General features: G+C 40.6%; 1 protein-coding gene across 1 annotated transcript in view; it reads right to left on the bottom strand.

The window, feature by feature from the left end:
* LOC101740576 (glucosylceramide transporter ABCA12) overlaps nt 1–21374 on the bottom strand; it is a 116781-nt gene that overhangs the window by 70774 nt on the left and 24633 nt on the right. The window contains exons 2-7 of the mRNA XM_038015485.2: nt 6383–6472; nt 4945–5035; nt 4132–4261; nt 2706–2845; nt 1694–1821; nt 875–1054 (exon numbers count right to left, since the gene is read on the bottom strand). Coding sequence (XP_037871413.1) covers nt 875–1054; nt 1694–1821; nt 2706–2845; nt 4132–4261; nt 4945–5035; nt 6383–6448 — 735 coding nt within the window. The 5' untranslated portion in view covers nt 6449–6472. The remainder of the gene's footprint in view (nt 1–874; nt 1055–1693; nt 1822–2705; nt 2846–4131; nt 4262–4944; nt 5036–6382; nt 6473–21374) is intronic.

The following is a 21374-nucleotide window of genomic DNA, read 5'->3' as shown; positions in this document are numbered from 1 at the left end:
AGTCATAACAAAATAAAATAAAAAACTTGCCAAAAAAATTAAAGTTTATAATTAACAAATAAAAAATAGCGGTTGATCATAGAGGGATGAAAAATTGAGAGTAACATCAGATTTTTTATTTTAATTCATGACGAAATAAAAATAAAAATGAAAATCTTGCCACAAAAATTAAAGTTTATAATTAACAAATAAAAAATAGGGGTTGATCATAGAGGGATGAAAAATTTAGAGTAACATCAGATTTTTTATTTTAATTCATGATAAAATTAAAATAAAAATGAGAATCTTGCCCAAAAATTTTAAAGTTTTTAATTAGCAAATAAAAAATAAGGGTTGATCGTAGAAGGGTGAAAATTGAGGATTGTATGTATTTTTGTATGTTGTATCATAAAAAAATAGAAATTAAAAATTTTGTCTAAAAATTAAAAAAAAAAATTTAGGGGTGGACTACCCCTAACATTTAGGGGGATGAAAAATAGATGTTGGCTGATTCTCATAGATACCAGATAAGCACAAAAAATTTCATCAAAATCGGTCAAGCCGTTTCGGAGGAGTATGGCTACGAAAACTGTGACACGAGAATTTTATATATTAGATTTTTTAGTTGGATTTTCTATAAAAGCGTATTTTGTTAGTTTTTTTATACTATATTATATTAAATATTATATTATTTATTTTTAATTTTTTAGATGAATTTCAATTTTTTCAATTTTCTTAAATATTGAATTGTCATCGGTCCTTAATAAGTATACCAAATTTCAAGTTAATCCGACGTTTTGAAGGGGGACAAAATTATGTTCAAAGATTCCGTTACAAACATACATACATACGTCTGAAGCTAATAAAGCGTATTAAAAACATGAAATCCAATTACCATTTTAATGTATTTGCCAAAATTAATCTCCATTATTAAATCCATGAATATTTTATACATTTCGTCGTCGGTTAATGAACACAATCCTTTAGCGATCGCTTCTATTTGAGTTTTATTTCCCACTAAAAGTACTTTTTCTATTGTTTCTTCACTGCATCCTCTCAGATTCCCTTTAAGAATCTGGAAAATAAGTTATTATAATTTTAGCAGGTCGAATATGCGAAGCCGGATATCATTCGAGAGCATGTTTTAAGTTTTTTTATTTTTTTTTATTGCTTAGACGGATGGACGAGCTCACAGCCCACCTGGTGTATTTTTATTTTATTTCGTTTTTTCTTTTTTTTCTTTTTCTTAGATGGGTGGACGAGCTCACATCCCACCTGGTGTTAAGTAGTTACTGGAGCCCATAGACATCCACAACGTAAAAGTGCCACCCACCTTGAGATATAAGTTCTAAGGTCTCACGTATAGTTACAACGGCTGCCCCACCCTTCAAACCGAAACGCATTACTGCTTCACGGCAGAAATAGGCAGGGTGGTGGTACCCACCCGCGCGGACCCACAAGAGGTCCTACCACCAGTGAAGTACGTTTTTCTTTACAAAATCGGTTGCCTGACCGCGAGATTTGAACATCAGCACAGTTGCTTTGCTCGATACGAGCGTGCTGGGCATCGTACGCTGTAGTCCACGACGAGTTCCTTTCTACGATTTTGAGATCCGCCCGAACATGCCCCTAGCAAACTTTATTCCAACTTGTGGGCTGTATGCTCTAAGTGCATTCGACAACTAATATAAAAAAAAAACAATTGAAAACTTACACCTTCAAATTTAATTTGAGCATTCATGAGGCTCTGTGCGACGTCAGCGTCGATGCCTAAGTGACTGACTGCGTACCTCTTCATTCTCGCTGTGTTTGTGAATAAATCTTGCACTATTAATCCGTTTTCTGGTGAAAAGAAAACAATGATAAGTGGAGTTATTTTTTTTGGAGTTGAATCTTAAAGTAGGCTTATTGTAGTTTAATTTAAAATACAGTTTCACTTCCAGCTATCTGCCTGGCGCTGGAAATAACAGGATTAGCAAAGCGTAGCGTAGGAATTAGTTGTAGTTTCGATTAAAGAAGTTATAAAGGATACTTGGACACAAATGCTGGGTTCTTCCGTCTTTTTTTTTATTGCTTAGATGGGTGGACGAGCTCATAGCCGGCTCGAGAACGGCTGGACCGATTTGGCTAATTTTGGTCTTGAATTATTTGTGGAAGTCCAGAGAAGGTTTAAAAGGTATAATAATATGAAAATGCTCGAAATTAAATAAAAATAACAATTTTGATTTTCCTTTGATGTGTCCCAACGTCGGACGGGTTCCTTTTGTTTGTTTTACTACTTTTTAACACTTACTACACTACGATGTCTGCCGGGCCAGCTAGTTAGAAATAAAAAGAAGAGTACGTATGACAGAAGTATGACGAACATATTGCAAAGCGAATATTAAATTTGAATAAGCACACCGAAGGAATTCAAAGTCTGTTTAAAGAAAGTTAATAATTTGCACTGGTGATGTAAGAGATTATTTATATCAGAACAAAATAGGGAGAAGACCACTATTGTGCGAACAGATGATGGGACGAGACAATAGTTAACTTAGTTTGGTCTTAATAAAAGTTCAAAATCGATTTGAGTTCATTACAATTCAATTTTAAAGTAGTAGAATCAACCGTACGCTTCTGATATCGATACGAAGAATTATGACTATTATTTTCGAAAAACTTAAAAGTACATAGCACCCACATATATAAGTGTGTACTTATGATTTTTTTACACTGAAACTCACTGGTGAAATTCACGAAAGCGGGTTCATCAGCCACGTCTGCCAGGGTCGAAAGTAGCTTCAAGGCGTCCGGTACTGATGTGACAACGTCCAGAACTGTTTCATTCATAATCGGAGCCAACTTCTTTCTTATTTGACTTAACCTGTAGAAATAAATATACAAAGTATCGTTTAAAAATAGGATCATGATAATGGAACTTATCATCCGTGATAAAAAAAAATATTGCCTTTCTAGGCAGACGAGCATATGGCCCGCCTGATGGTAAGTGGTCACCGTCACTCATGGACGTCAGCAATGCCAGGGGCAGAGCCAAGCCGCTGCCTACCATGAAGTACTCTCCGCAAGCCTCGTTTGAAGAAGGACATGTCATAGCGCTCGGAAAACACCGTAGAGGGGAGTTCATTCCAATGCCGGATGGTATGTGGCAAAAAAGATCTTAATTATTTTATATTGGCTGTGCAATGGCATCCTAGAATAGGACAAGTCCATCCTTTCCCATGGCTGTTTTTAATAGTGACGTAAGGACCTAAGTGACCTAAGGACAGAAAAATGGAAAAAAAATCTGTATTATGTGCTATTCTGTATTATGTGCTAGTCTGTATTATAACATATTATATCGTGCGGCAATCGCCAAGATATTTTCTGGTGGTAGGTCGTAATTTAAACCCGAATGGGTAGATAGTCCTATTATATATCATGCGTTTCGGTTTGAAGGATAGGACTATCGTTATATTCACTATGCTCACTGCAATGGGCATCCCGGGCAAATGTATTGTTATATTCATGGACCCAGCAACAACTTAAAAAAAAGATGGGCGTTAAGCACTTACACCCCGCTACGCAAAAAAAACTTAAAAGCAATAAAATACGTACTGAAATCTTATTGCGTTTTTTTTACTCCCTATGCTGATAGCCTTGAGAGGTTATTTCAGCTTCTCCTTGACATGTAGGTGAGCTGACGGGGCTCAAACCGGGTGTGTTGCTAACACTGGCCCTAGTAAGAGCAGTGGTTCGCAGAATCTACCACCGGATCGGAAACGCGACCCACTGAGAAGATCCGGTGAGAAACTCAGTGGGCTGTGTCTATGGGTTAATTCACTCGTCGAGCCCTTCGTCGCAAGCGACGGGTTCGACGAGGACGGTGACCGGTGCTTGTGGTACCTAAAAGCACCGTTAATGGATCGGGAGGACCCGTAATGACATGTTTAGGGCTCTCCCTATTGCTATTGCCTGTCCGTTTGTTTATTATTCAGAAGTATGTCAATCACAGTGCCGATAGTCGGACTGTTGCAGTCGATAACTCGCATGGATCGTCTGGAAGCTGCGATTCTACTATGGCTACTTGTATTTTGAACCGTATGTTCTATGACCAAAGCTCTGGTTTTGGTTGGTATGGTATTGGCTAAGGTATTGTTTGAAATATCTTACTTTGAATTTTCATATGCAGGGATCTCCTCGTAGTCATCCATGGGGGAGCACTCGTTGTTGACGCTGCATATGAAAGACTGAAGGAACGTGATTGTCCCAGCACTTGGTAGGGCTCTGGCGGGGAATGTACCTACAAGGTCCACGACATATTGTGTACTTAAATATATATTTTTTTGCTTAGATGGGTGGACGAGCTCACAACCCACCTGGTGTTAAGTGGTTACTGGAGCCCATGGACAACCACAACGTAAATGCGCCACCCACCTTGAGATATAAGTTCTAAGGTCTCAAGTTTAGTTACAACGGCTGCCCCACCCTTCAGACCGAAACGCATTACTGCTTCACGACAGAAATAGGCGGGGTGGTGGTACCTACCCGTGCGGACTCACAAGAGGTCCTACCACCAGTACATACATATGGACGTAATGTTTTGGTATGGGTAGTGTTGGAGCGAGCAATTTGGATCATTCAGGTATTTTGATTCCGAGAGCACTTTAACAGCTCTGGATCCATTGCAATTGATTTAAATTTGATTACTTCATGGCCCCATCATTATTAGACTAGTTTCTTTTTACTTAATCAATAAATAGATACACAGATACATAAAGAGTCTTAAGATAATCCACGACTTATTGGACGACTTGGAAAAGCCAAGCGGTTAACGATGCTTACATGCACTAGAAAGTAAATATCATCGCTAACCTTGAAACATGATATCTAAGTCTCAAATGGATTAGGATATTATATTATCTTGATTTGAACAAGTGACTGTTTTGTTGCGGAAATGGCAACGAGCATATGGTGCGAACTTACATGACGGAAAATCCTGATTATCCACGTTGATCCTGACTACATAAAGCATCATCATGATGCTCAAGGTCCATACTATGCCTCCTAGTGTCACCTGGAAATAGAAAAGGGTTTATTGTGTACGCCTGAGAAACTTCACTATACTAGCCGCGTAGAGTATTTCCTAGAAATAGGAAGTGATTAAGGAAAGTTTATTTTATTTTTTTATTTTATTGCATATATGGATGTCCGAGCTCACAGCCTACCTGGCGTTAAGTGGTTACCGGAGCCCATAGACATCTACAACGTAAATGCCGCCACCTTTTTTTTTTTTTTCGGGCCAGTGGCCGAACCTCCTACGAGGTCCCCGCGCCTAGGGGGCGCGCGGGGTATGTGAGGCTCAACGATCTGCAGGTGTTGAGAGCAGATCGCGGGCCCAAGGATTTTAGGGCCCACCCACTAAACGACTCCCCTGCACTCTTACACCCGACGTCCGATCTCCGTCCGGGGTTAGTACCCGGTCAGAGTAGGGGGGTTCCCGCGGTCAACACTACAATCAGACACGCGGCGCCACCCCGAGGACGCCCGACCGACGGGTCGTCGAGGCGATAGTCGACGACCAACGACGTAGGTCTCCGCGGTACGGCGGCCCTACCAGGCCGCCCGGGCGATGCCGCTGGTGTTCCGGGATACTCCGCTGGGCCAGAACCAGCCTGCCGGGTCGGAACGCGATACACCGCCGACCGGGTTGCTCTTCCATAGTAGGTTCGGCGACGACAGCGACGACGAAAATGCGGACCGCATCGCAGTCCGCAGCCGCCGATGCGCCGTCCCGTCCTCCTGGTGCCAGCGCACTAGAGTGACGGTAGTGTGCAGCGCAGCCTCGACGTCCTTATGTCGCCCCGTGACCGTCACCGGGAGGAGACTGCCTCCTCATAGGGGCCGGAGCTGGACAAACGCCCTCTGCCGACCCCCCTACCTTGAGATATGAGTTCTAAGTCTCTGTATAGTTACAACGGCTGCCCCATCCTTCAAACTGAAACGCATTACTCCTTAACGGCAGAAATAGGCAGAGTGGTGGTACCTACCCGTGCGGACTCACAAGAGGTCCTACCACCGGCAATATATATTCAGTTCGTTGGAAATATTTTTTATTATTATTGCTGTATAGACGAGCATACGGCCCATCTGATGGTGAGTGTTTACCGTTGCTCATGGACGTCAGCAATGCCAGGGGCAGACCCAAGCCGCTGCCTACCGAACCGATACTTTAGCACCTGCTTATGTTATTTCGTTGGTTCGCTTTTATCTGGTGAGGAGATTTGCCATTCGAGTTAAAGTCATTACAATATTTTCAATATTTAAATTTACATTGCTGTATATCCAGTTGAAATAAATCATTAGTTGCTGACAAAAGCATCAATGTTTGTTGAAGTTATCTTTTTAATAGTATTTAACGTACAATTTTTCGTTTCCTTATGAGGTAGTCCTTCCACAGCAGCAGTCGTAGCTGCCGTCTTCCTGCCATGTTGCCTGCTAGTGCTGGACATCACTGTAACAAATAATAATAATTCACCTTTTGATTTTAGCAGTCGGAAAGCGCATTGTCGGATCTTATAAATTAACTAGCGACCCGCCCTCGCTTCGCTTCGGAAACTGTAATTTATTATTGATTTCTCTACTATTTAATGGATGTTATTATACATATAAACCTTCCTCTTCAATCACTCTATATATTAAAAAATACCGCATCAAAATCCGTTGCGTAGTTTTAAAGATTTAAGCATACATAGGGATATAGGGACAGAGAATGCGACTTTGTTTTATACTCTGTAGTGATAGTTAAATTATTATAAAAAAATAATATATATCATACTATAACCCTCTGGTAAGAATGGTCAGGCAGTATAATGATTTGGATAAATGTCACGGTGACCTTGATACCTTTGAACCTAGACTCAGGGAATTTGTCAGATGTGTGAAGGATATCCTATTTACTAGATGGCTAGTTATAAATATTTGTAATTTTGTTTTCAGTAGCGAAAGCTATTTACATTAATATGGATTTGCTGAGTGCACATAACATTTAGATTGCAATCCAGATTGGATCTAGGTACGATTTAGTTAATATGTACTGTAATGATTGTAATTTGTTTTGTGCATCATAAATTAAAAAAAATAATTATCAGTTTTTGTGTGTTTTCTTATCTGTGGATGTTTTAACTTCAATTATCACCCCCACACATATCCGGACGTCTGAATAAAATCAAATTATAGTTATATATATTTTTTATTCTGTATTCATTAATGGAAAGTATTTTTGTTGAGTTGATGCTATTATACAGGAAACCTTCTCCTTTGTATTACGGTAAGCATATGCACAGAGTTTCGGGACAACGACAAAGTGTTGATCTTCTGACGAGCGGATGATATTGCTCGGTAGACCGACGCTCCGAATGTTGTTGTTCGGGATTGGAATATGTAACTCGTGTATTGTAAATGTTGTTAGCGCGTTTCAGGTTTAAGCTAAATTCCTTTCATTCACTACGAAGAAGGACCCCTTTGTCATGGTGCCGAAATTCCAAAGAGTATTCCTGCAACCTTCCATGAATATTGGGATACTTGGGGTATAAATTTCGGACGATGTCCAATTTCGGAGTCATTTGGAGGGTAAAGCAAAGTTGATGTCCAAAATGCTGGGAGTCTTCAACAGAGCGAAGTGGTACTTCACGCTTGGACAAAGACATTTGCTTTACAAAGCACGGGTCCGGCCTCACGTGGAGTACTACTCCCATCTCTGGGCCGGGGCTCTGAAATACCAGCTACTTCCATTTGACTTCATACAGAAGAAGGCCGTTCGGATTATCGATAATCCCATTTTCATGGATCGTTTGGAATCTCTGGGTCTGCGGAGGGACTTCGGTTCCCTCTGTATTTTGTACCGTATGTTACATGGGGCACGTTTCCATAGATATTTTTGCCACGTACCATCCGGCTTTGGAATGTGCTCCCCTCTAAAACAAGCACGCACAGAATACGCGTAAACAATCAAAGTCACACTCATTAATCTTTATTGATTCTAAATAAGATGTTGTTATGTATGGTATGTAGTTATCCAAGTTCTTGTTATTTCGCATGCAAAATAAACAGATTACTGCATGAAATATTTTAGTTATTTTTATTTATAACTTCGCGTTTTAAGTCAAACAACTTTTTGTTTTTCATAGATTAGTTTGTATTTTTTGCAATGCCATTGAGTTATGAGCGTCATAGCAGGAAAACAACATAACGTAGTAATTATCGTAGCTCTTAAATTACCTTGCGGTCGGGCTCAGCGTAATCCATTACCGTGTAACAAAACGACAGTGCGGCGGTGTGTATTCAACGTTTTTAAACCACACTCTTTTGTGTCATAAATATGGGCTGCGAGTTCAGGGCTGCGAGTTATTTAATAACAGTAAAGAAACAAAGTTAAATTAAATAATATATACTTCGAACATAACGGAAATAATAAAGCAGGGAACGATTTTTTTTTCCTACCTATTCTAGTAACCTTGAGGGGTTATTCTAGATTCGCCGAATTAGTGGGAGAGCTCACGGGGCTCAAACCTGATGACGTTGCTAACACAAACCCTGCGAAGCACGGCTTAGCAAGAGCGTGCATTTACGTTGTAGATGTCTATGGGCTCCGGTAACCACATAACACTAGGTGGGCTGTGAGTTCGTAAACAAATCTATCCAATAAAAAAACGATATGTAAGAGAACGTACTTTTAGTTCTTATAGGAATTTACTTACAGCACAGCCCTGTATTTTCATATAGACAGTCACATAAAGTCAAAATTCAATTCCATCCAAACGGTTATCGGGCCCCATAGTTACAATTAACATGAATGCTTAAGTCTACTAAGAAATCGGGTCAAAGTAACAGTAGCAAAGTGAAATGCTAACAAAATGATTTTCGTCTCTCTGCCAGCCCTGTTCGGTCTGAAGTTGACGCGCCAAAGTTGGCTAATGTGTAAACAATTGATTTGACACGATCCGATGTGTTACGATTTCATTGAAGCTGTTTTGATTGTCGAATGATAACATCATGCGTCTCCTGTGTTTTGATTTGCGTATCCGAAATATTTAGAGCAAAGTGTTCGTTGGCGATATTTACGTTGTTGATGTCTATGGGCTCAGCTAATCACTTAAGATCAGGTGAGATGTGAGCTCGTGTATCGATCCATATTATTATAAGCAATATTTTACGGTCGCCTATAAATGACTAAAAACGTTATATCTAGAAAAAGCTTAATCTATTCCCGTAATTTTTATTTATGGCACTGTTAGTAAACAATATTAGGAGCCCGCATTTACCACCCTAGCTATTTCTGCAGTGAAGCAGGCATGGGTTCTGCATTGGAAGGCATAACAATTACCGTATTAACGACGCTCAGATTTCTCATGTCTCAAGATGCTGGTAGCCCTTTAAAGTATAAGTGTCCGGGATTTTCTCTGCGCTACATTCTATTCTTAGAGCGAAATGGTAACTTTCTTCGATTAACTGTGCTATAGTGCCGGAGATCATCCCTGAATTGACAAGACCACACTAAGCTTTAACTCAATCGCATCAACGGCGTGCAGAGCACACGAATCAACAAGGGAACAAGAAGTCAAAGCCCCAACTGTTTTTTTGTAATAAGTAGAAGTTAAAGAATGGTAAGATAGACACATGCTGGACAGACGGCTTGCAGACGATCTACCTCCATCGTTACTAGCTGAACTTATGAGATAATAGTCCGAAATTTCGGTTGGAGTTTTTGTGTATTGTCTTTGAAAACCGGCCCAACATAATGATGGGTGCTCCCCGCCGCTCATCCGCAAGAGGATTCATTTCGGGCCTCATTTGGAGTAGAACATGTCCTAATACCCAAATTCGTTCGTGGGCCAGTTGTAAAATTATTTCTGTTAACGTATTCTGGAACAGCAACCATGCCTTCAGGTGGTGGAGATGAGCTCTGCTCCCGTAGACGATGGTACGATTGCGAGACAAACCCATGAGGATCCACCCTGATGAGACTTTCAACACATGCCAGAAGATACGGAGACAATCGGTGTTTTAGTGGACAAGGCTTACGTTTAACAACGGACTTCTTGCCGCGATAAATTATAACGCAAGATTGTATCACATACGCATGATTGTATCACACATGGTGTTTATGGTATAATAATCTGTGTGCAGCCGTCCATCCGTGTCGTGTCACATCCTGTCACTGAACCTGCCATCCGCCGTCACAGGCTGTCAATCTGTCTCTAATGATCAGCTCTATTTATCTTTTATCTACCAATATAGATATGCATGTTAGTATGTTTGTACTGTATGCGTTTCTAAGTCATTTATCCGATTGAGATGAAACTTAGTACATCTGTTGATGGCAAATCAGGGAAGGCTTCTGTAACAGCATCAGTAATGCGCGATAGATGGCGCGTAATTTAATATGAGGTTATCACGAAGGATTTTTAGTTGAAAGCGGCACCGCGCGTATACCGTATTCAAGAGGCTGGTATGGTTTAACGATACGGATTCTTGAGACATTAGGGGGGGGGGGGGGGTAAATGGAGGCATCATGTCCAGGGGGGCTACTCACAAAGAGGCGCCAATTTCTCCGCAAAACAAACAATTCCTGGATAATATACACAGATATGCTACGTCACTGACCTTAACAGAAGGGGATAGTTTGCTTACCTAAGTTTAGTTTAAGTTTTAACATAATCAGGATACAATTTAAAAACGTGCTATTACACTTCAACATATTTATCTGCAGTACAAATATGTATAATAATCAGTATAAAGTTATTAGTGAAACGTGCCTTCGTACCGTCTCTTCGAAAACGAGTCTCTGTTTTTGCTAACCGAACTAAAAATAAATGCAAGATATGCTGAGTTTCTTGTTATATTTTCTCATTATTCATTTAGATATATTTAATATTAGTATGTAATGTATGTTTTCGGAAGGCAGCGGCTTGGCTCTGCCCCTGGTATTACTGATGTCCATGAGCAACGATAACCACTCACCATCAGTTGGGCCGTATGCTCGACTGCCTACAAGAACAATAAAACTATATGTTACTAGCTGTCCCGGCAGACTTCGTAGTGCCTCAATCGATAAATAAAAGACCTAATCTTTTGTATAAAATAAACTTAAAACAAACAAAAGGAATCCGTCCGACGGGGGGGACATCAAAGGAAAAACAAAATTGTTATTTTTATTTAATTCCGACCATTTTCATATTTATCTACCTTTTAAACCTTCTCTGGGCTTCCACAAATAATTCAAGACCAAAATTAGCCGAATCGGTCCAGCCGTTCTCGAGTTTTAGCGAGACTAACGAACAGCAATTTATTTTTATATATATAGATATAGATTATTGGTTAATTATTTATTTTAATTACTTAAATGACACGTCTTCGAACAGTATTTGAATACAAAAGTCAGTGGATTCGAATTGAACTGCCCTTATTAAATAATGCTGTGTTCTGTCTTTCAATCACGATTCAAGGTGAATGTCAGTGAGAAAGACAACGCTATTTAACTAGTCTTATATACATTTATTTATTATAGCTTGTAGATATGAAAGTCGTTTTGGGCATTAATGTATAATAAATAGTAAGTAGGTAGATTTAACAACAGATTTTTTCGATGTGCATTCTTTTTGTTTATTTGGGTGAACGAGCTCACGGCCCATCTGGTACTAAGTGGTCACCGGAGCCCATAGACTTCAACGACGTAGTTTTTCAATACAACGGCTACAGGACTCTTCAAACCGAAACGCATTACTGCTTCACGGCATAAATAGCCAGGATGGTGGTATCTACTCGTGCGGACTCACAAGACGTCCTACCTCCAGTAATTACGCAAATTATAATTTTTTGATTTTTATTACACGATGTTATTCCTTCACAGTAGAAGTCAACCGTGAATTAAGTACGTATTTTATTTGAAAAATTGGTACTCGCCTGCGGGGTTCAAATAACTTCACAGTCACATCGCTAGATACGGATGCACTGGGCGTCTTACTCCGCAGGTTTTAATGCCCGTCGTCGTGGGGAGAGGCGTTATATCGACAGGCACTTAAATCCAGGTTTCCAGTTCTGTCTGTCTTGGAAAATTCTTCTCCAGATTGGTCCTGCGTTATTCTTCTATCGTTTTACGAGTAATTTTCAATTATTTCTTTTACCTTCGCTGGAATAGCAATAGGTACCAATTTGCAATTGCCCAGCTCAACTGTCCTTTTTTTTCCGCATCATATCACCTGACTATCTCCATTTTGTTGGTGGATTTGTTACAAATGTCCGAGATTTTTGGTTGAGACCGGAATTCCATTTTCGGGTAAATTGTTTACGCTTACAACCGACCTACCTAGTGCCTCATGACCCTAAATATCGAGGAGACAATGATGAATGTACAATATTCTACAATACAATATTCTAACAATAATAAATAAATATTGTAAATTCATAGGTCCAAGTTTTTCCTCGACAAGTCTTTATTCCTCTATCTTTTCAGAGTATCTGTAAATAAAACGGTTGTCTGGAAAAGATCGCTTTTAACGATAAGATCGCCTATTGCACCACTATATCTGCTTGATGACTGTTTTTTCTTAAGTTATATGTGTTTCGGTGAGCAATAAAGTATATTCTCTTTCTCTGTCTCTCTCTCTCTCTGTCTATTTCTCTCTGTCTCTCTCTCTTTCATTCTCTCCATTTCTTTCTCTCTCTCTCTCTCTTTGGCTTTCCGGGAAAGGTAGCATGTTTCTTTCTCTGTGAGCTAAAACGTATAGCAAAAAAACTGCCAGACACGCTAGTAGTTACTTAAAAATCATGTTTATTAAAAGCGTGCCTATCCAATTACGATTAGCAAAGTACTATCAGGCTCTTTAAAGTAGCCTCTTCAATATTTCCCGACATGTTCTTCTCCAATCTAAGTGCGAAATTAAGCAGGACATTGACATTGTTAATATGCGTGCTCGCTGGAATACATTTACTATTTTCTGGGATCTAGACTCATTGATGGCAATGTAAGAATGGAAAAAAAAAAGTGATAAAAACCGGTATTGGAGACTGTAATGCTGGGAATAAATCTGGACCAAGATCACATTACCATTACCACTAACAAATGGTCGTGAAGCGAAATGTATGATGACATAGTATACTAACAATGGCAGCTAATAAATAATCGTGGGAAATGTATTTGGCTGGTAAAATGACATAACATCCGTTTGTCATTCAAATTAAATTAGCGACTTTTGTATTTAAGCGTTATACGTTACAGAGATGGTAGTCAAATACCATATTCTTAATATTGGAAGTCGTCGTGGCCTAAAGGATAAGACGTCCGGCGCATTCGTGTTGAAGCGATGCACCGGTGTTCGAATCCCGCAGGCGGGTACCAATTTTTCTAATGAAATACGTACTCAACAGATGTGCACGATTGACTTCCACGGTGAAGGAATAACATCGTGTAATAAAAATCAAACCCGCAAAATTATAATTTGCGTAATTACTGGTGGTAGGACCTCTTGTGAGTCCGCACGGGTAGGTACCACCACCCCGCCTATTTCCGCCGTGAAGCAGTAATGCGTTTCGGTTTGAAGGGTAGGGTAGCCGTTGTAACTATACTTGAGACCTTAGAACTTATATCTCAAGATGGGTGGCGCCATTACGTTGTAGATGTCTATGGGATCCAGTAACCACTTAACACCAGGTGGGCTGTGAGCTCGTCCACCTATCTAAGCAATAAAAAAATAAAATAAAAAATTTCAATATGTTGGCATAAGGTTCGGGAACCTCTGGGTCTGCAGAGGGACTTCGGTTCCATCTGTATTTTGTACCGTATGTTCTATGGGGAGTGCTCTGAGGAATTGTTCGAGATGTACCGTCATTTCGTTTATACCATCGCACCGCCCGCCACCGGAGTAGAGTTCATCCATACTACCTGGAGCCACTGCGGTCATCCACAGTGCGTTTCCAGAGGTCTTTTTTGCCACGTACCATCCGGCTATGGAATGAGCTGCCCTCCACGGTGTTTCCCGAGCGCTATGACATGTCCTTCTTCAAACGAGGCTTGTGGAGAGTATTAAGCGGTAGGCAGCGGCTTGGCTCTGCCCCTGGCATTGCTGAAGTCCATGGGCGACGGTAACCACTCACCATCAGGTGGGCCGTGTGCTCGTCTGCCTACAAGGGCAATAAAAATAAAAAGAATGTTTCCGGCATTACCCTATCAAAGTACTGTAGGTAGCGCGCGAGTCACTTCTATTACACGGGTTACCACAATGAAGCGTGATCAAAAATTCGAATATCCTCCTCCTCTATTTCAGTTATTGAAGTCATTTCCGGTGGTCAAGTTGTCACCCCCTACTCGCTCCAGGTTCTGTCTGGGGCGGAGCTGAAGCCTTCAAGCGAGATGCTGGACGGTCGATTAGAGGATAGCTTCTGCTGTTATACGTATATGTTACATATACTAGAGTATTAAGCGGTAGGCAGCGGCTTGGTTCTGCCCCTGGTATTGCTGAAGTCCATGGGCGACGGTAACCACTCACCATCAGTTGCGCCGTATACCAGCTCGTCGGTCTACAAAAGCAATAAAAAAAATACAAGTTACCCGATGAGGCAGATCTGGGTTTTCAGAACCGAAAAAGAAAACTTTGTACTGGTGGTAGGACCACTTGTGAGTCCGCGCGGGTAGGTACCACCACCCCGCCTATTTCCGCCGTGAAGCAGTAATGCGTTTCGGTTTGAAGGGTAGGGCAGCCGTTATAACTATACTTGAGACCTTAGAAGTTATATTTCAAGATGGGTGGCGCATTTACGTTGTAGATGTCTATTGGCTTCAGTAACCACTTAACACCAGGTGGGCTGTGAGCTCGTCCACCCATCTAAGCAATATAAAAAAAAAACTAAAACAAAATATTCAAAACTATCGTTTAAAAAATACGGTAATCTAACACGATGTTGAAACGACAACATAGACGTTACTTAGTTAATGTGTATTCGTGCCGTGATAAAACATCTTCGTGTCGGGCCTCAAGGTTTGATCTGCGACCTCAATCGCTCAGAATGACGTGCCTTCATGACGGTCTCGTTTTAAAAATAATTCTAAATCAGCTTAATTTTTTTGATATTAATGTTGAGAGACGAAATGACAATGAGGAGTTTTGACTATGAACGTGAAAGGGCTTAGAGGAAGACGAAGACTTAAGAAGAAATGGATGGATTGCGTGAAAGACGATAAGTGTAAGAGGGGAGTGAGCGAAGTAATGGTATATGATAGAGGAGTATGGAAGGAGAAAATATGTTCCTCCGACCCCAGATGACTGGGAGAAGGAGCAGGAGAATGAGATGTTTATATTAATTTTGTCATTAGTTGATTTAAAAAAACGAATCAGGATTTTAATTTGTTTTTGATAGCAATCGAAAGACGTTTATATGTAAAATTGTTAACAATTGGCAATAAATAAAACAGTAAATATTTTCCACATCGAACCCGAACCCCGTGGTCAGCAAGACTGAGTAACGAACAAGGCGATTGGATCGCAACTAAACATTGACATCCGGCATGATGAAGCCACATTACTAATTAATAAAAATTACTTCACAATTGGATAATCCGAGTGATTGTTGTTTACGTGAAACTATTATCAAGTTTGACGGATACGTGTTTATTTTTTGCATATTATGTTTTTAAATTAGTCAGTTTTTGTTATCTTTTATTTTTTTTTGTCGTTAAACCGCGCTGAGTATATGTAGGCTATAAACAATCGACATTGAGTTTATTTTGACAAATGTTTATATTTTTGCTCGGCTCTTAAAAAAAAGGAAGATTATAATAATAATTAAATACCGGTGATACATTGCGTAGATGGCTGAATAAAATTAATATTTAAAAAAAAGGTAATATAAAAAAAAAGACAATATGCCCGCTGAGTTTCTTGCCAGTTCTTCTCAGGACGGAGGCTAGTTTTTGTGAATTGGCGGCAGTTTTTTTTGACGTTCAACAAGTATGTACTTTCATTAATATTGAATAAATTTTTTTTGATTTGATTTGAACTCACTCAAGGTCCACCTAGTGTGTTTGTATATTAACTGCACACCAATTTCTCGTTGTCATCCGCCCCCAAATTATTATTCCCTGTGTTATAGGTACCAGAGACTGACAAACTAAAATACGTTTAGATATATATTTTAATTTTTAATAGTTTTTATTATATTACACTGTGTATTAATTGTATTTTTTTTTTTTTTTTTTTTTATTGCCTTTGTAGGCAGACGAGCATACGGCCCACCTGATGGTGATTGGTTACCGTCGCTCATGGACTTCAGCAATGCCAAGGGCAGAGCCAAGCCGCTGCCTACCGCTTAATACTCTCCACAAGCCTCGTTTGAAGAAGGACATGTCATAGCGCTCGGGAAACACCGTGGAGGGGAGGGAGCTCATTCCATAGCCGGATGGTACGTGGCAAAAAAGACCTCTGGAAACGCACTGCCGATGACCGCAGTGGCTCCAGGTAGTATGGATGAACTCTACTCCGGTGGCGGGCGGTGCGATGGTAAAAACGAGACGTTGGTATCATCTCGAACAATTCCTCAGAGCACTCCCCATGGAACATGCGGTACAAAATACAGAGGGAACCGAAGTCCCTCCGCAGACCCAGAGGCTCCAAACGATCCGTGAGAATGGGATTATCGACAATCCGAACGGCTCTCTTCTGTATGGAGTCAAATGGAAGAAGCTGGTATTTGGGAGCCCCGGCCCAGAGATGGGAGCAGTACTCCACGCGAGGCCGGACTTGTGCTTTATAGAGCAAAAGTCTTTGTCCAGGTGTGATGTACCGCTTGGCTCTGTTGAGGACTCCCAGCATTTTGGACGCCAACTTGGCTTTGCCTTCCAAATGACTCCGAAACTGGACATCGCTCGAAATGTCGACCCCAAGTATCCCGATACTCTCGGAAGGTTTCAGGGACACTCCTTGGAATTGCGGCGCCATGACAAAGGGGTCCTTCTTCAAACTTGTATATAAATTGTATATATATTTACGGCTATATGTATGTACCTATGTGTATGTGTATGTATGTGTACATATATATTTCACTAGATTGGTACACCGCGCGTAATTAGTTTCCAACTGATTCTTGTCCACCTGAGGGTTGTCTGGAAGAGATCGCTCTTAGTGATAAGACCGCCAATTGTACTTTTTTTTTTAATGTATCGCACTGTCTATTTGTTTTTAGTGTGCAATAAAGAATACTCTCTCTCTCTCTCTCTCTCTCTCCCTCTCTCTCTCTATGGATAATAAACACTCAGACAATAAGCAAACAAACCTGTTCATCACAAGAATGTTTGCCCGATGTGGAAATCGAACCCACGACCCTCAGCCCAACAGTCAGAGTAACTACTACACCACCGAGTCAGTCTAATATGTAATGTCTAGTTCTGCCGCGGAGCAGTTATGTGTTTTGATTAGACAAGCAGAATATCATCTCTTATAGTGCAATTGATTTATTGCGGCTTTGAGCTCAGAGTGTGTTTGATTGAGCACCTATAAATACCTTTTTTTTATTGCTTAGTTGGGTGGACGAGCTCACAGCCCATCTGGTGTTAAGTGGTTACTGGAGTCTATAGACCTTGAGATATATGTTCTAAGGTCTCAAGTATAGTTACAACTCCTACCCCACTCTTCAAACCGAAACGCATTAATGCTTCACGGCAGAAATAGGCAGGTTGGTGGTACCTACCCGCGCTGACTCACAAGTGGTCCTACCACCAGTAATTACGCAAATTATAATTTTGCAGGTTTGATTTTTATTACACGATGTTATTTCTTCACCGTAGAAGTAAATCGTGAGCATTTGATAAGTACGTATTTCATTAGAAAAATTGGTACCCGCCTGGGATTCGAACACTGGTGCATCGCTCGATACGAATGCACCGGACGTCTTATCCTTTAGGCCACGACGACTTCTTAATAACAATCTTATTACAACAACACTTAATAACAGATGGGCCATGAGATCATTTGCATCTCTAAGTTAATACAAAACTCAGCGACGTCACACAATCTTTACGAAGAGCCTTTGACCAATCAAATCCTTGACCCAAACGGTTTGACTTATCAATCTTGAATAACATAAATAATAAATCGGTTCCACGCGTATAATGATACGAAATGTATTTAATTTATTCAAATTAAACCGGAAATGCTTTGACCCAGTTTTTGGCTAAGGGAGACGGGTACTGCTGCATTGAACCGAATCGAACCAAGGCGAACGGGTCGAACTAATAAAATTGATAAAAATAACATAAATTTAGTAACATTATTTTATTGGATATAAAAAAAAAGCGTTAGTGGATCGATTCGAGGTGTGTGACCGTGGTACCGATAAGCGTGTGCCATAACGCTCTATTATCAGTACTCACTGTATGGATTAGAAGGAGTCGCTAAGTCTAGATAGGAAAGAAGTTGAGGCTACTGTTTTTTTGTTTTAGGATTGAAGGATTACTGGTGGCCCGGAGGCCTTTCCAGTTTTACCAGGACAGGTGGGCGAGTAAGGCTCAGCCAGGGTGGTGGGGTTTGCTAATGGCTGCCCGAGCACCTCCGAAGGAGACCTAACAACTCAAGAGCAGCTGCTTCGCGAATGAATCTACTACCGGATCGGAATCGCGACCCGCTGAGAAGATCCGGCGAGAAACTCAGCGAGCTGATTCATGGGTTAGGTTGCACGTTGTACTCTTTGTCAAATTCGACGAGTACGGTTACCGGGGTCCCTAAGCCTTAAGCGTTAGAGTTGTAGGCGTCTAATGCAACGGTTATTGGTTATGATGAATCCGTAGGGATGTGAGGCTATTGTTAAGAAGGAACCATTATTATACACTGTATACACATGATTTTATATCGGCTTTTTTTGTGAAGGAAGGATTACTTGTGGCCCGGAGGCCTATTCAGTTTCAGCAGGACAGGTGGGCGAACCCGAACTTTTTTATTTATTGATTAGTTTGGTGGACGAGCTCACGGCCCACCTGGTGTTAAGTGGTTACCGGAGCCCATAGACTACTACAAAGTAAATTCTGCCACCTACCTTGAGATATGGGTTCTAAGGTCTCAGTTTTTACAGTTTGTACTGTAAAAATTGTCTGGCTGTCCCACCCTTCAAACCAAAATTCATTACTCCTTCACGGCAGGGTGGTGGTACACTACCCGTGCGGACTCACAAAGAGTCCTACCACCATTAATTACGCAAATTATAATGTTCGATATTAATTTCCGAGAAAGACAATATTTAACGTAAACAGTAAGACGACGCGTCTAGAATTCACGAGTTCAAATAGTGACAGAAAGCTGGTACAATCCGGTTAGCCTTCTACGAATTGAGTTTGTTACCTAAAAAGCTTATATGTATACACACATAAGGTTGTTCAACTAATAGTTGTGTTTCTCGTCGCTGTTCTGTGTTTCCGAGTGTAAGTACATTATTGATGAGTTCCCAACCATGAGTTCTCGTGAACACCATCGCAATACGTACTTAAGAATTTTTAAAAAGCAAATACTGCAATAACTTTCAGGTTCAGTTCAGTTTTCTAATTAAGTACATACTTAGTAAATATTCACCAATGAAATCGACGGTGAAAAAGTAGCATGTACTAAAAATCAAAACTCGCCAAAACTATAATTTGCATAATAATTGGTGGTAGGGGGCGTTGTGAGCCCACTCAGGTAGCTACCACCAGCTTGCTTATTTATGCCGTACAGCAGTAATGCGTGGGATAATGGAGCTTATTCACTCGTTAACAGCAAAACTGAAGACATGCTCTGGTTTACCCTTGAACCTTTTAGAGCCTGTAGGGAAAATAGAATCGACAAACTCACGCCACAAGAGAGGTACTTGATAGACAACGGTATTGAATGCTTGAAGCTCAACAATATCACAACGTTAATTCGCCATATCTAAATACGAGTAAACAATAAGGAAATTGTCCTGCAGAGTCATCTATGTTACTGCAATGAAGAACCATAAATATAGCCACAAGCGGACGTTGTGTTAAGTCGACGTTAAAAAACTTCAGCATTGACGATGTTATATGAAAGATTTAATTCAATTCAATCTTTGGCAAATGGACCTTTTGGCAGTAACACCACAATTCTGTCAATGTCAACTTGACACGGGACACCGTGTATCGGAACGCGCTAGAACATGACATCTGTCAAAAGCCCCGCGTTTTTTTGGTTTTTCCTGCTGCTTCGTTACATTCATCTGTCGTGTACACAATTAATTTTGCAATAAAGGAGTTTTGTGCGGACCATTTAGTTTGATTCGTTAACAGACGATGTTCATTAAATTAGTTGAAAGCTGTAGCCGTAATGTTAGACAGTCGTTCTTCCAAAGAAGTGGTGGAATTGGCAGACTGCATGCACCTGAGCTCTGTTGCGTATCTTCCGCGTGACTGAACTGAAAGTAGAACCAACCCGCAAACGACCGACGCTGTGTGGGAAAAGAATCGGTACGTCACGCGGAACCGCTAAATCTATATTAAATCTATAAAGCTGAAGAGTTTGTTTGTTTGAACGTGCTAATCTCAGAAACTACTGGTCCGATTTGATAAATACTTTCAGTGTTATATAGCCCATCTATTGAGAAAGGCTATAGGCTATATAGCCAAGCAGCAAGAGTCAGCAAGCTGAAGTGGCAGTGGGCTGGCCATATATGCCGTAGGACTGGCGATCGCTGGAGCAGACGGGTTCTCGAGTCGAGACCGCGCAGCGGAAGACATAACGTGGGACACCCCCTGGCTAGATGGTGCGATGACCTCCGCACGGTGGCCGGCAAGAAGTGGATGAGGAGAGCAGCAGACCGGGCTCAGTGGTGTAGATTGGGAGAGGCCTATGTCCAGCAGTGGACGACTGTGGGCTGTTGATGATGATTATGATGATAGGTTATATAAAAAAAATAAAAAAAAAGGCTATATAACATCACGGTAAGGCCAAAATACAAGCGGAGCACCAATAAATAATGTTTCAAATTAGGGATTTAAATAGCTCCTTAACATTCTATAATTCAAAAACTATTTTCACTTTCTACGTAAATGAAGTGGGGTCTATAATTTAGCGTTGCGCCAAAATAACTATTCCACGTGGACGGAGTCGCGGGCAAAAGCTAGTTATTCATAAACTTGATTCAATTATATAGGAAATCTTAAGGTCGCTAGAGACATCGTGCCGGCAGCGGTGAGCTCTAGACAAAAACAAAAGACGTAAATTCTCGCGGGCAACCTTCGGAAGTCAAAGACCTTCCGCGATGTATCACAGGATATTTAATAGCAAACTATATTAAAATGTAAACGTTACCATTAGTTCCGAGTAAATTAATTAGTTTTGGTTATTGTTTTAGAAGACAACCTTAAAGGTATTTGAACAGGC

This window comes from Bombyx mori, chromosome 14 (genome assembly GCF_030269925.1).
Source record: "Bombyx mori chromosome 14, ASM3026992v2".
NCBI classification, from domain to species: Eukaryota; Metazoa; Arthropoda; class Insecta; order Lepidoptera; family Bombycidae; genus Bombyx; species Bombyx mori.
The sequence above is the reverse complement of the archived record's forward strand: the minus strand, read 5'-3'. Positions and strand labels throughout refer to the sequence as shown.